The sequence below is a fragment of the Ailuropoda melanoleuca genome, chromosome 2 (genome assembly GCF_002007445.2).
Source record: "Ailuropoda melanoleuca isolate Jingjing chromosome 2, ASM200744v2, whole genome shotgun sequence".
In the NCBI taxonomy this organism is placed as follows: domain Eukaryota; kingdom Metazoa; phylum Chordata; class Mammalia; order Carnivora; family Ursidae; genus Ailuropoda; species Ailuropoda melanoleuca.
The window spans coordinates 173,139,593-173,153,206 of record NC_048219.1 but is presented as its reverse complement, the minus strand read 5'-3'; the positions used below and the strand labels follow the sequence as shown (position 1 = coordinate 173,153,206).

Genomic DNA, 13,614 nt, shown 5'->3' with positions numbered 1-13,614 from the left:
GGTACAACTGAATTTTTCAGAGGCCTTTGCTGCTTCCCTCTGGGCCTGGAGCTGTGTTCCAGGAAATCAGCTTAGCACAAGTTTGGAATCCAGATGGATGGGGAATCACTGTAGTACTTTACTTACTACTTTACCGTAAAAGCCTCATGGGCGTGTGTAACTATGGATTGCCTTTCTGCCGAGGGGCACAACTGCCATAACCATTAAAGAGACTTTCTTGACTCACCTGATTTATTCTAAGGTCTATATGTTCTGCTTCTCCACTCATTTCTGTCCGCGGATGTCAGACCGTATACCGTGCAACTAAGGGCCAGGGAAAGGTTTTCTGGCAGGATCAGCAGCTCCCAGAGCCTGCCCTCGCTCCCTCAGCGCAGCCCCAGAGCACCTCCAGAACTACCCGCGAGTGATGCCAGGGAGCTCCGAAGCAGGAATCTACAGCATTCCCAGGGGAGTTAGTCCACTCGAGAGCGTCAAGTTGCTGCTTCAGCTGAGGGAGAAGCTGCATGTATTTGCCTACCTCAACACAGAGCTAAGATATCGGTAGGTGTGCGGAAAATCATGCGAGGAAACAGCGGAAGTACACGATAGTGGAACGGTTTCTACAAAAGCTAAGTCAATGCGCGTATTCATTTGAGGATAGGAAAATGCCATTTCATTCCCAACGGATGATCGGTGAAGCGGCCATAGACATGGTGCATTAAAAAATCATTTCTGTTGAAAGCCATTCGTACCTTGAGCAGGGCTTCGAACTGAGTGTCTTCATGGACTGGTAACTGGGTTGGGATATCACACTCATTCTGCCCATGAACTACCAAGGTTTTGGTACCTACAGAAGGCAAATACAAGCACAAGCTGAACTCCGCTCTAGGAACGTTTATCTTGAAGGCACAAAATATTAAAATACTATCAATGGGCTTTTGTTTTTTCTTGTTATGATTGCTACTCTTAGTGCTTAAGGTAAATTGTGTGTTGTACTGATATCACTCTTTTATAGTTAAGATATATGTTTTAAGTATATTTACTGATTAAATAACAAGAGCTACCATTTATGGAGTTCCCAATATTTTACATGTATTTTATGTGCATAATATTGAAATCTCACAGCAACCCTATGGTATGGGTATTATTATTTTCATTGTACAAATGAGAAAACAAAGGAAACGGACTCTTACAAGTAAAAACTAATAAGTAACTTAGTCAAAGACACATTTATTTAGCAGAAGAGTCAGAATTCAAACCTGAAGCATTGCAACAAGTAACATATCTCTGTATTTTAAATGAGATGATCATGCAATAATGGACGAGAAAATAGAAAAAGAGATATTAGCAAAATCATGACAAGTACCTGGAATGCAGTTTAAATTTACATTTTCTGTATCCTACTTGGCTAGGGAGTTAGTACTTAGTCTACTTCATTCATTCATTTAAGTCTGTGAACATCGTGATATGCCTTGACTTTTAATGAGCCATTTTTAAGTCTATGAATGACCACATGATCTTCTTTGCTATAATAAAAACTGATCACCTTGTTGGATAACCCATCGAACATATAACTAGACAACTTCCATTTATGGAACGCTTGCTATGAGTCAGGTATGACAGCAAGTATTTTACCTACCTAAACACATTGATTACTCATGATTGTGCAGTATGAATCACATCCTTGTTTTACCCATGAGTAAGAAAGCTTGAAAAATGATGTACTTTTTTTTTAATCTAATACTGACTGTCTTAATAAATGACAGTAACGACTTTAATGCAGACCTCTACACTGTCATACCCTGTGTTCTCTGTGTTCTCATCTTTATATAATTGTGTCTTTCTCTTAATTTAATCCATGGATCATCTCATATTTTCTTAGTCACTGCACCAGGATAAAGACTTGGAAGAATTTCTATCTTAAAGAAAAGCAAGCTATCAGGAGTGAAAAGGAACCGTAGCTAGAGTTTACATCACATTTCACGTTCTTTTGTTTTTCTCTCTCTTTCTTCCTGCTTGTCCCTTTTCCAACTTTACATAAAGCCATCTCTCATAGAGTTTACAAAGATCTGGGGTCCATGCCATGCAAACTGTATCATTCCCCTTGCAGTGCCAAACATTCATTCAGAAAGGCTCCCCGTTCAGCTGGCCCTGCACGATAGACTTAAATAAATCTTCAACCCTGGCCGCTCTTCAAGGACTGATTCACGTGGATCAGTTCTGATGTCTTCCCCTTTCATCTGGCAATTGCTGACTTTTAAAGAGTCTATTGTATTTCTTCAGATTGCATTAAATAAAAATTCTCTGAAGCCCTCAACACCAGGGTAAGGACTCTGAAAATTTTCTCATGAATGAAAGAGACGGTTGGTCTTTAAAAGAGTTGTTTATACTCTTAAACAAAGAGAAAAGTTATATCATCCAACAGCAGTAGAGGGTTACCTGGCATGGAGGCAGTCACCAGGAGCTTTACCTCACACTGCTCCTTCTTCATGGTCTGTTTGAGATCCTTGAAGAACAAGCCCTCTACATAACCCACTACCTCCCACAGGAAAGTCAGGGTGGCCGAAATGGCGTCCATCCCCCACTCGCAGGGGGTCCGCACGAAGTACATGATTAATCCCACCTAAAAGAACAGGAAGAGGTCACAAAGCCACGATAATTGTGAGCAAAGATTCTCATGCCCTTGGCTTTTCTTTCCTTAGTTAAATATTCTTTTGTGCTTTCATATCCTCCGTTCAACAGTTCCTCTAATACTTTCAATGGCTGTGAGCGAGAGAGGGTGGACCTGGAAAACCAACCAGAACAGGTTGCCATACATGTTTGTGTAGCACGGAAATGGTGATTTCTCAAGATGAAAGCAGAAGACTGTTTTTCCAAGCTTCAAGTCGCTTCAAGTAACTCAGGTACTGCGGCCACCCCAAATTAATCTCTATGTGATGTTTGCTGAAACAGTATTTGCAGATTGGATTATGTCTAATAGCCTGAACCAATCAACACTGTGCTTGGCTAACTTGGTGACCTTAACAAAATTTTGTCTGTGTCCCCTAAAATCTTGAAAAGCTCCCTGTCCTTTTGCACATATTTAGGTTGACATTTAAAATGTCTCATCATAAGGTAATTTTTTTTTTGTTAATAGGGGAATATAGTAAACATTCTCTATATTGAAATAAAAGGCATGGATTGACTCTAATTGGAATGTGTATTTCAATGAATTTTGATGAAAGACGTTTTAAGTACCTTATTCAACAGAGCACAGCAAAATCATGAAGAAATAATGTCAAAGTTTCCCCACCCATGGTTTTATTGATTGTTTCTTGAAAAATTTCTTAATCCTAGAAAACTTTCTAGTTATGTTGAAAGACTCAGCCTATGGTGTCACTACCCTAATCTGCTTTGGTGGTTCTGAAGGCTAACCACCCTGATGAGGACCAAACCTCACCTCTAGGAGAAATCTATCAAAGACAGGAAAAGGTGGTAAATCCTATGGGTTTGTTGGGAGGGGAAGGTTGGTGCAAAAAGTTGATTTTAGTAAAGCGCGGGGACAAGACCTGTGTTCAGAAAGAACTACTGCTTCTCCTATGGGTTTAAAGTGCCATGATCCATCAGAAATGAGGCTTCCTTAAAACATGAGATTCTTTCTCTGTCTTACACATCTGACAATGCATCTGGTGATATCTGGGCTGGTCAGGGTGGACCTTTCTTGTGGACAGTAGAGGAATGATGCTTGAGATGCCAGGCATGCTCACAAAGTGTTAGTGTGTATTTGTAAGTCGAGAGTTTGGAGATTTATTCCCTTAAAATTATCTGAGCACCAAATCCCTTGAAAAGTTTTCACATACCCCCAGATGGGCTCAAACCCCAGGGTGAAGATCACTAGGAGTCAAAGTTAAACAGTCCCTGACAAAATTAGAAGAGATGGGTCAGTGGTCCCAACATGCCCACCATACATATCCTTAAGTCATTAGAAAAAAGTGATATATAATAAGGGTAATGGTTTAAAAAGCACTCTGCCCTTCACTGTTCTGCCATTCTGATTGTAAGGCCCTTCTCTAGTCCATTCAAGGCATCCATGTACTTGGGATTTGGGGAAAGACTAGGGTTTAGAGAGAAATGAAAAGTAGGAATTTATATTCATGTAAAACAGGGCTATACAGCAAAGCCAAAGTGCTGCCAGCTCTTTTCTCTTAGCTTGTTAATTACCTAGCTGGGAGGACCTATGTCTGCCATTAAGGCTTATTTGGAGTTGACAGGGAAGATTACCACAGACAGGAAAAGAAATGTCCATCTTCTTATCCCAGGGCTGAAGGACAATGGATAGCAATGGTCCAGGGACCTAACGGAATGGGGCAGACACACTGAAGAGGTTTTTGCCTCCAGTCTCTTAGGATCTGTGACAGAAGTTCACCCTGGGGCTGGGATGCCACATAAAGATGGCAGGGCACATACTTAACCTGAGGAAGGCCCTGACATTTGGCTTTGATGACCTACCTTTGGGTTTTATGTGGTGTACACAAGACCAAGAAGTAGCAGAAAGTTTGGCTGGAAAGCTTTCTGGATAGAATTGCCATAGACTGGTGTCACTGAGCATAACACTCTAGCCAGGGGTCTTCCTAAGCTGAAGCCAAACATGCAACCAGAACCTAGAAGGGTGTTTAGCACGAGCAGGAGCTGAGATGAGGTTGTCTCCCAGCAAGCACCTCTGGGAGCCTGTAGACCCCAAGTCATAGCAGCCATGGGCTTTGGCTTCTACCAGCCAGGTGTCTAGCGACCAGCCAGATAAAGAACATTGTCTCACAAAGGGAGAAGCCAGAGCAAACGCTGAACAAAAGACAGAACACTGAACAAATGTAGGAGTGCTGGCAATACTGACTCCATTCTTCGCCCTCCATCTTGTTCATGTCCATGCAGTGACTTCCTTTGCTGCTACGTGTCCCAGGCCCCTTGGAGGAGACTGTAGGCCCTGACCAGAATGCTGGAAGGCTTGATCTGAGCTTCCTTCTGGCACACAGATGGTGCCTCTTTAGATAACTACCCTTAGACCTCACCACCATCCCTTGCTCTATAAAAGCTGAGGAGTAAGGTCTGGACTTTGCAGAAAATGGCTGCCCAGCCCTTGGATCAGTGTCTGCCCCATCTTCCCCGACAGTAAGTTACTCTGAATACAGTTCTGCATGAATAGTATGGAGTGGCTTGCTTCGTTTTTCCATCTCAAAGTGACTTCTCCATCTGGAGGATATTTTGCTGTCCCTCCTCCACCTTCCAACAACAAAGATCTTTTTTCTCTCCAACCCCACATAGTGTTTGGAGATGAAAGAAGTTGGAAGGGAGGAGAATTTCTAGAGACTAAATATTTTTAGCCAAGAGAGACTGAACACTATCCAAAGTTACTATTTATATGTTTTTATCAGTCTGAACTTAAAACTGGATTGGACACTTATTTATATTCTTTCCCTTGTCAACCAGCTGGTGGGCACTCAGGAGGAAAACCAAATCAGTCATAGATGAGAGAAAGGGATTACAAATCTTCTCTGCCCATAGGAGCCGTAGTGTTAAATTTTCCATTCTGCCACAGATGCATGTGGAAACCTCTCCTCTTTCCCTACCTGCTAGGAGACTGACAATAGTAAGGGAGAAAGAAGAAGTCCTCCTAACATAGATATTTACATGGCCATCTGTCTGGATTAAAGTGCAGTTTCAAAGAAGAGGCATCAAGCTAATAGCCCCCAAACTGTATATTCATTTAGGGTATAAGGAGGAGATCCTGAAGAAACTGGTCAATTCTGGAGGGCTCAGGAAGGAGCTGGCAGAATGGTTTAAAGCAAAGATAGCTGCTGTGGAAAAATACACTCACAAATGCTTTCCTTCTAAGGGTACATTTACCTCTGTGTGTGTGTGTGTGTGTGTGTCTGTCTGTCTGTCTGTGTGTGTCTGTGTGTCTGTGTGTGTGTCTGTGTATTTTAAAAGCGAGATAGGAAAAGGGAAAAAAGACTAAAATGACATATAAGTTCTCTCAACAGAAAACCAAAATTAAGAACCAACATAAGCAAGTTGTATCAAGGAAGGCAGAGATGACACTGACATTTACTGAGTGCCCACCACACGCGAAGTAGTGTGTCAGGAAGCGCTTCCCCACAGGAGCAGGGGTGCGTATCGCTGACCATGATCGACCTTCAGTCACATCACTAATGGGAATTTATTGAAAAAAATTCCCTCTGACCTTTTCCTCACGTTGCTGCTTCCTAATTGGAAATGAACATTTATAACTTACTGGAGGCGAAAACTCACCAGGTAGTTGAAGAGGATGTGAGACGTCTGAGCAGGAAAGTCCCCAATGTTTAAGAGAAGTTTGCGCAGCATGTATATTAACTCATCCTGAAAGAAGAACAGAGTTTCTACGTCTCACTCAGCGGCCATGCTGTGGGAAAAAGAATTAACTTCTTAAAAAATGGGGGAGGCTCTTACTCTTCCCTCTTGCTGATTTCCATTACGTACAGCATTTTAATACAGTGTACGTGATACTTATTAAATGGTATTTAAACCAACTATAATACCTTCTCTTAGGAGCTAAACTATGAAATCACTGAGCAGTAGTTAGACAGTTTTTTTTTAAATAAGAATTTATACTGTGTCTATAGGTCACAGGCAAATCACAGGAAAGCGATACATTTAGTCAACTCTATTTGCTATGGCTTCCAGGTGTGATGGAAATGTGAGGCAGACCTATCTGGAGAAACCATTAAGCAAATGTGGTTTAATATACTTCACAGGTCTGCTTCCTAGGTTTTGAGTCAAAGAGATAAAGCTAAGTCGAGAGAGGATAAATAGAGATGTCTACAATTAACCTTACCTCCAGAAACTAAACTTAATCTTCCAACAAATAGGACCATAGCACAAAATGAGCATATACTTTTTCATCAGTGTATTTTGCCATTGCTCAGAAAACTACTTTCATTTGGCACAATCTTCTTACAAGTCACTTGCTAAGTTAGATTTTTGTGATTAATGGACCGGAAGGTAGGATTCTAATAATCCTACCTGCATCACAGACTACCAAGCAATCAGAATTCAGGAAATGTATCCATCACTAAAAACACTATACTGAATTTAATCTTTGTCTAAAAGATTGAAAATCTTTCAGTATTTTATGGTCATCACTACTCTTATACCAAACACATGTGGAGACATCAGTCAATGGACCAATATGAAAGAAAACAGCAAAGTTTAGTACCGCGATCATTATCATCACCTAAAGCACCTATTTGCTCTGTGTCAGATATTGACGTTCTATGCATAGCGCTGTGAAGCCCACTGTTTGCTTTTAACAGTGTTCACACACATAGCTACACAACTATACTCTAAAGAAAGAGGAATTTACTTGTCTATTGCTGATGGTCAGTTTTTCCAGAAAATGTCGAAGAACTGTTGATGGATCTTCAATTAGACAATTCCATAAGACTTGCTGGGCCACAGCACTCACTTCAGAAGAGAGAGGACATTGAACATTTGTCTTAAATAGAGATAAAATATTAGATAAACTATTCAAACAATTTACTAAGCCTTAAATAGTCTCTCTTTTTTGCCTTAACAAGGTTCTGTGAACTCTCTGTTGAAAGGTAGATATTTGTTCTCTTTGCTGCTTGTTTCTGAACAGTTTCACCTATACAGAAAAGGTAATGAAAAAGTATAGGATGGTCTTTAGATTTTAGAATTGCTTTTGTAAAGAGCACATTTGTGATTTACAATAGTATATCATTCATCCTTAGAAGATGGAAATCCTGTCATTTGTGATAATGAATACGGATTTTGAGGGCATTATGTTAAAAGAAATAATTCAAACAGAAAAAGACAAATACTGTATGATCTCACTCACACATGGAATCTAAAATAAACCAAACTCATAGATACAGAGACTAGACCGATGGTTGCCAGAGGTGGGGTGGGGTAAATGAGTGCAGGTGGTCCAAATGCAAAAACTTCCAATTATAAGCTGAATAAATGAATCCTGGGGCTGTAATGTACAGCCTGGTGACTACTGTTTACAATACTGCCTTGCGTATTTGAAGGTCCCTAAGAGAGGAGATTTTAAAAGTTCTTATTAAAAAGAAAAGAAATTCTTACTACGGGTGGTAATGGATGTTAACTACACTTATTGTGGTAACATTCCATAACATACACATATATCAAATTATCATATTGTATGCCTAAAACTAATACAATGCAATATGTCAATAATATTTCAATTTAAAAAGAAGGAAAGAATACATTAGTGAATCTTTGTTTTGGAAATAACCCTAATACTAGGAATGATGAGTATTTATTAAATTAAAGTAATATTTCAATGCTGGTTGTATGGAGAAATTTCTAAAGTAATCATCTGGTTTTTAGGACATTTTTTTTGGTTTAGAATGCATATGAATTACAGATGATCTTTAATTGTTCACCTGAATGCTTTAAATAGTATCCCCCTCGGTGAGATAAAGTAGTTAAGCCAGTCCTAATTAGGCTCCCTATTTCTAATGAGGATGTCTTAGGAATAAATAATTATTCCTAACGCGGAGAAAGTGCTTCTTCTTCTTTGGGGAAAATGATTGGGCCAAGACTGCCTCGAAATGCGCAAGCTAGGGAAGCAGGTGGGTAGACCTGAGTGGTGGGTAAGCATTGGAGGATCTTCAATCTAAATGTTTTAATTAGTTTAGTTTTCTAAACTAGAAATATAGTATTTGGTGTGAATTTGTCATTCAGCCTATATTTTAAATAAAGGATACCAATATTTTGCTTCTGAAACCAACCATCCAATTAAAAATATGAACTATATAAATAAATAATATTAAGAGATATGTAAATATAAGCTTTAGCTTTCAAGTGTCTTTATAAATAATTAAATTAAAACAGGTGTGGGTTTTTCTTAGGTTGAAATTGATTACAAAACTATCTCTGTATATTATTTTTATTCTAATTGCTAAAGTAGGGCAATTTAATACTTAAAACATGAAAAATACAGAAAAAGAAAAGACTGGTAAGTCTACCAATCACAGAAACAACTACAAACATTTTGCAGTATGCCCTTTCATATATATAAAATATATATTTACATGTAAATATGTAAATATATGTAAAAATATATTTACATGTATTTTTAAATAATATGCAGAAAATATTCTTTGGTACTCAGTTTTTTACTTAACAATATATAAAAACTTTTAATGTTAATATTCTTCNAACGCCGGGATCACGCCCTGAGCCGAAGGCAGACGCTTAACCGCTGTGCCACCCAGGCGCCCCTAGAATGTTATTTTTAACGTACACAGAATGCTGTCATATGGCGGTACCATGATTAACTAATTGCTTGCTGGACATTTAAACTCTTCTCTAGTATTTGTTATTTTAAATAATGTACAATGTGCAGCATCCTATATAGACCCTTATATAGTTCTCATTATTGCCCTAGGAAATTGCTAGAAGTCAGAATCTATGTCAAAGGGCTTTCCTACTTTTAAGGTTTTTGACACATGCTGTGAAACTTTGTTCCAGAATGCTTGTATTGAGTTCCAGATTCCCATCAGCAAGGTGTGAGGATTCTTTTTTCTCTGAATCCTTACCAGCTATGGCTATTTTCACTGAGAATAATCTTTGCATGGTAGCTGCACTTGTAGTGAGCCGAGCATAACATGCAGAGAAGTTGAATCACTGTGCTGTACACCCGAAACTAATGTAACACAGTATGTCAACTATATTTAAATACAAAAATAAAATAAAATGAAAAAATATTTGCACTTTTTTAGATGAAATGTAAAATTTCATTGTTGTCTTAAACAACAATGTTATTTACAGATCTTATTGACCATTGGTCTGTGTATTTATATCCTTTGCCCATTTTTCTATTAGGGTTTAAAACATCATTATTGAGCTCTAAGGGTTTTTAAAATAACAGCATTAAAAATACTAACCTGTTGTCTACCACAAACATTACTCATCTTTACCCCTAGTTTATCATTTCATTTTGCGACTCTTCTCTTTAGGCAGTATGTCTGGAAAGGTAATCAAGGGGGACAGATGGCATTGGTGGTATCAAGCTAATAGCTAAGCTTTTCTAAGGTGGCTAGAATTACTATTTGAGTTTCATGTGGCCAAATAAACGTTATTTGATTCTCTGGTCATCAAAAATACTCCTGGATCCAAGTATTTATTTTGAATGCAATTTCTTGGTCATAAAGGTAGTGGGACAAGGAGATGAAGACAGTGATAATGTTAGTAGAGTGCACTACAAATCTGTAATTGTAATATGTACATAAAACAACTCGACATGTGACCAGTAGTTAATGTCTTCAAGAGCACCCCACTATCCTCCATCAGATAACAGCTTAAGCATTTATTAGAGTTACTGATGGTTTTACTAGTTAAAACTATACCTGCTACTCCATCTTCTCGCACCTCACCATCCTCCATCAGATGAACGATGGGGAGCACTGCTGCACAGATGCATGCCGGGAACACTGCTTGTGGAGGCTGAGGCACATGGTGGTTTGGCGTGTGTTCAGTGGTGTGTTCCTCATCTGAAGAGAGAGACATAATCGGGGTGTTTTTCTCAGTATTGTAATTCTAATGCAACAACATTTCCCAGTTCAGAGCTTTCCTATTTAACATTCTTTTGGTTATAGATATCTAGGTGTCTCAGTATCATTTGTTGAAAAGACTATTCTTTCCTTATTGAATTTTCGTGGTACCCTTTTCAAACATGGAATCAACATGAGCATAATGGTTTACTTCTGGTTATTCAATTCTATTCCATTGATTTACTGTCAATCCTTATGTCAATACCACATAATATTGATTACTGCCACTTTGCAGTAAGTTTTGAAATTGGGAAATGTGAGTCTTCCAGTTTTGTTCTTCATTTCCAAGATAATTTTGACTATTCAACTATGTGGAGCAGTCAAACTTTTTGGTAGGAATGTAAAATGACACAGTTACTTTTGAAAGTAGCTTGGCAGTTTACCTCACAAAACTTGTATGTAACTGTTCATAGTAGTATAATTTAGAATAGCCAAAAAGTGGAAACTACCTAAATGTCCACTAACTCGTGAATTAATAAACAATGTGGTATAGCCATAAAATGGAACATTATCTGGTAATGAAGAACTGATACATGAGACCACATGATGAACCTTGAAAATATGCCGAATGAAAGCATCCAGTCACAAAAGGCCACATATTGTATGGCTCCATTTATATGAAATGTACAGAGTAAGCAAATCCACAGAAATAGAAGATAGATTATTTCTTGCCACGGGTTGGAGAAAGTGTGGATGAGGAATGACTGGTAATGGGTATAAAATCTCTTTCTGGGATGATGAAAATATTCTAAAATATTTACGGTTAGAGGTGCTAACCATTGCATAATGGTTGCATAGTATTGCATAATGACAATGCATTGTATAATTCAAAAGAGTGAGTTTTATGGTACATGAATCATACCTCAATAAAATTATATCTGTTATAAAAAAAATATAAATGAGCTTTTGGCCCAATCCCTGTAAATTGTGATTAATTAGCATTGGTCATTTTTGAAGTTCCCAAGGATTATGCAGCCAAGGGTTGAGAACCACTGGTTTCTGTACAACTTTTTAATGACTTTATAAATCAGTGATGAAATTTGTATAATCATGAAGCAGTGAGTCCCAGATAGTTATTCATGATTGGAGAAAACATATTTTTTAAATTCTTGGAACTGAAGGGTATCAGGTCTCCCCCCACCCCCTCCGGAATCAGATTTCATTACAGGAGTAGCATGAACTCTGGTCTTCCTTTGATTGTTAAATTATTCCACGACAGCATCCTAAAGCATCCTACTGGGTCCTGGCAGCTCATTGGAATCCCCACCCCAAGTAGATTGTAAACATACTGATGTGTGGGTCCCATTCTTAGGAATATTGATTTGGTCCTGGGTGTGGCCTCAGTATTTTTTTTAAAGCTCCTCACTTGATTGTAATGTGTAGCCAGGATTGAAAACCCTCAGCAATATGATTATTTGCAACGTAATTAAAATAGAGCCAATTTATAAAAGACAATTGCTGGGTAAAAAAAAAAAAATTTAGGGTACCACTCAATCTAATATTTATTTTTTGAACTTCAAGTCCTGAAACAAGTTATTTAATGAAGATGGTGAAGTGTAGTAAGAATACTAACTGGAAAATGTTTCAAAACACACACGAGTCATGAGGAATAAATAACACATTTCTAAGAGGACACACCTTCAGCACTAACAGCTGAACGCACAGACCAGACTGACCCTCGACGGAAGGAGTAATTCCGGTGGGAAGTGCTGGAGGTACAGGACGGACTCACAGACAGTCGACGGGATGCCAGATTGGTGACTTCTTCTACTGGCAAAGAAAACGGGGAACGTGACCTTTGGTTTTGTAATAAAGTTGTCATCATCACAAATGTATACTGCTCTCAGAGCATAAGGCTTAAGTAATTTCAAGTGTACTCACAAATGGAAAAAAAAAATCTTTTAGGAACACAGACAGAAAATTCCTCCCGTAGATTCCACAAAAGCAGGGCAGAGAATCCCTGAATTAGAATGGTTCATAAATTATTCCTGATGCCAACCAACAAACTGGCCGCATTTGTGAAGGTTGATAGTTAATGGACTAACCCCATTTTTAATGATGAAAGACTGATTGTATTTACTTTAACATACACTCTGGATTTAGCTGTTCTCTGAATCATAATCACTGCTTGTTCCATTATCATATTGGTTCATTCAATGTGACTAACTCCCTCCTCTAGAAACAGGCCAACTCTAAAAATGAAGAACATAACACCTTTCCTCTTTCTTTTGCTAGTGTCAGGAGGTGAGAGAGAGAGGGTGCATATCACCTCATGTCACATAAATTCGTCAATGTTTTTTTCAAAGTCAGTCCTTTCTGCTTCCTGTGACTTAACCTCCCCTCCCCCAGAAGTCCCATGTGTAGGGGGCACCTTCTTCTTCTGGCTCTGAGTTGGGGGTGCAGGTGGGCTCATAGCAAGCCTCCTGGGTGATGGGGATGGCGGTGATGAGGCTGGCTTCTCTACCAAGACGTTTCTTCTCTTCTTCCTGTTGTAAGTTCTTTAAGATGTGTTCTGCTCTCTGATGGGAGCGGGACACAGCCCGGGCTGAAAAGGATTTCTATGGAGACATGAAGACCAATTTATTTTATAGAAACTGTTCTGCAAGTTCACAGCCAAAAAGAGTGCTCCCATAGAAATTCACAAATGTGGCACTGTCCTCAGAAAGTGGAAGAGCACCCATGATCTAGTTTCATGGCCATTTATTTGTTTTTCTACCAGGTTTCCAGGTGTGTGTAACTAAGCTATTCATTTTCATTCAATCAGAATAATTCTCCAAGAATATCTGTAAGTTTTGGGATTTCACCTTTAGAATTTGGGGTTATATCAATGATCCACTCTTTAAACATTCAAATCAAATAAAATATTTTAATACTCTATTCCTTTCTACAACTTTTTGAAATGGTTTTAAATGAAGGATATTTATTTCATAAGGTTAATAAAAGGGAAAGAACCACGGAAAGGAGGAGGAATGGGATCTCTCACATAAACCAACTAGTTATATGATTTATTTCGTTTTTGTAT

At 38.6% G+C, this 13,614-nt stretch overlaps 1 protein-coding gene across 15 annotated transcripts in view; it reads right to left on the bottom strand.

Moving 5' to 3' along the window:
• The window catches only part of UNC80 (unc-80 homolog, NALCN channel complex subunit), a 225,750-nt gene that overhangs the window by 60,967 nt on the left and 151,169 nt on the right, over positions 1–13,614 (bottom strand). For 13 of the 15 annotated variants that reach the window (XM_019802892.2, XM_019802900.2, XM_019802902.2 and 10 more), the window contains 7 exons: positions 12,964–13,150; positions 12,231–12,362; positions 10,389–10,532; positions 7,355–7,455; positions 6,265–6,351; positions 2,419–2,602; positions 732–826 (listed from right to left, as the gene is read on the bottom strand). In XM_019802892.2, coding sequence (XP_019658451.2) covers positions 732–826; positions 2,419–2,602; positions 6,265–6,351; positions 7,355–7,455; positions 10,389–10,532; positions 12,231–12,362; positions 12,964–13,150 — 930 coding nt within the window. The remainder of the gene's footprint in view (positions 1–731; positions 827–2,418; positions 2,603–6,264; positions 6,352–7,354; positions 7,456–10,388; positions 10,533–12,230; positions 12,363–12,963; positions 13,151–13,614) is intronic. The other 2 variants (XM_019802894.2, XM_019802903.2) reach the window with 1 other exon arrangement.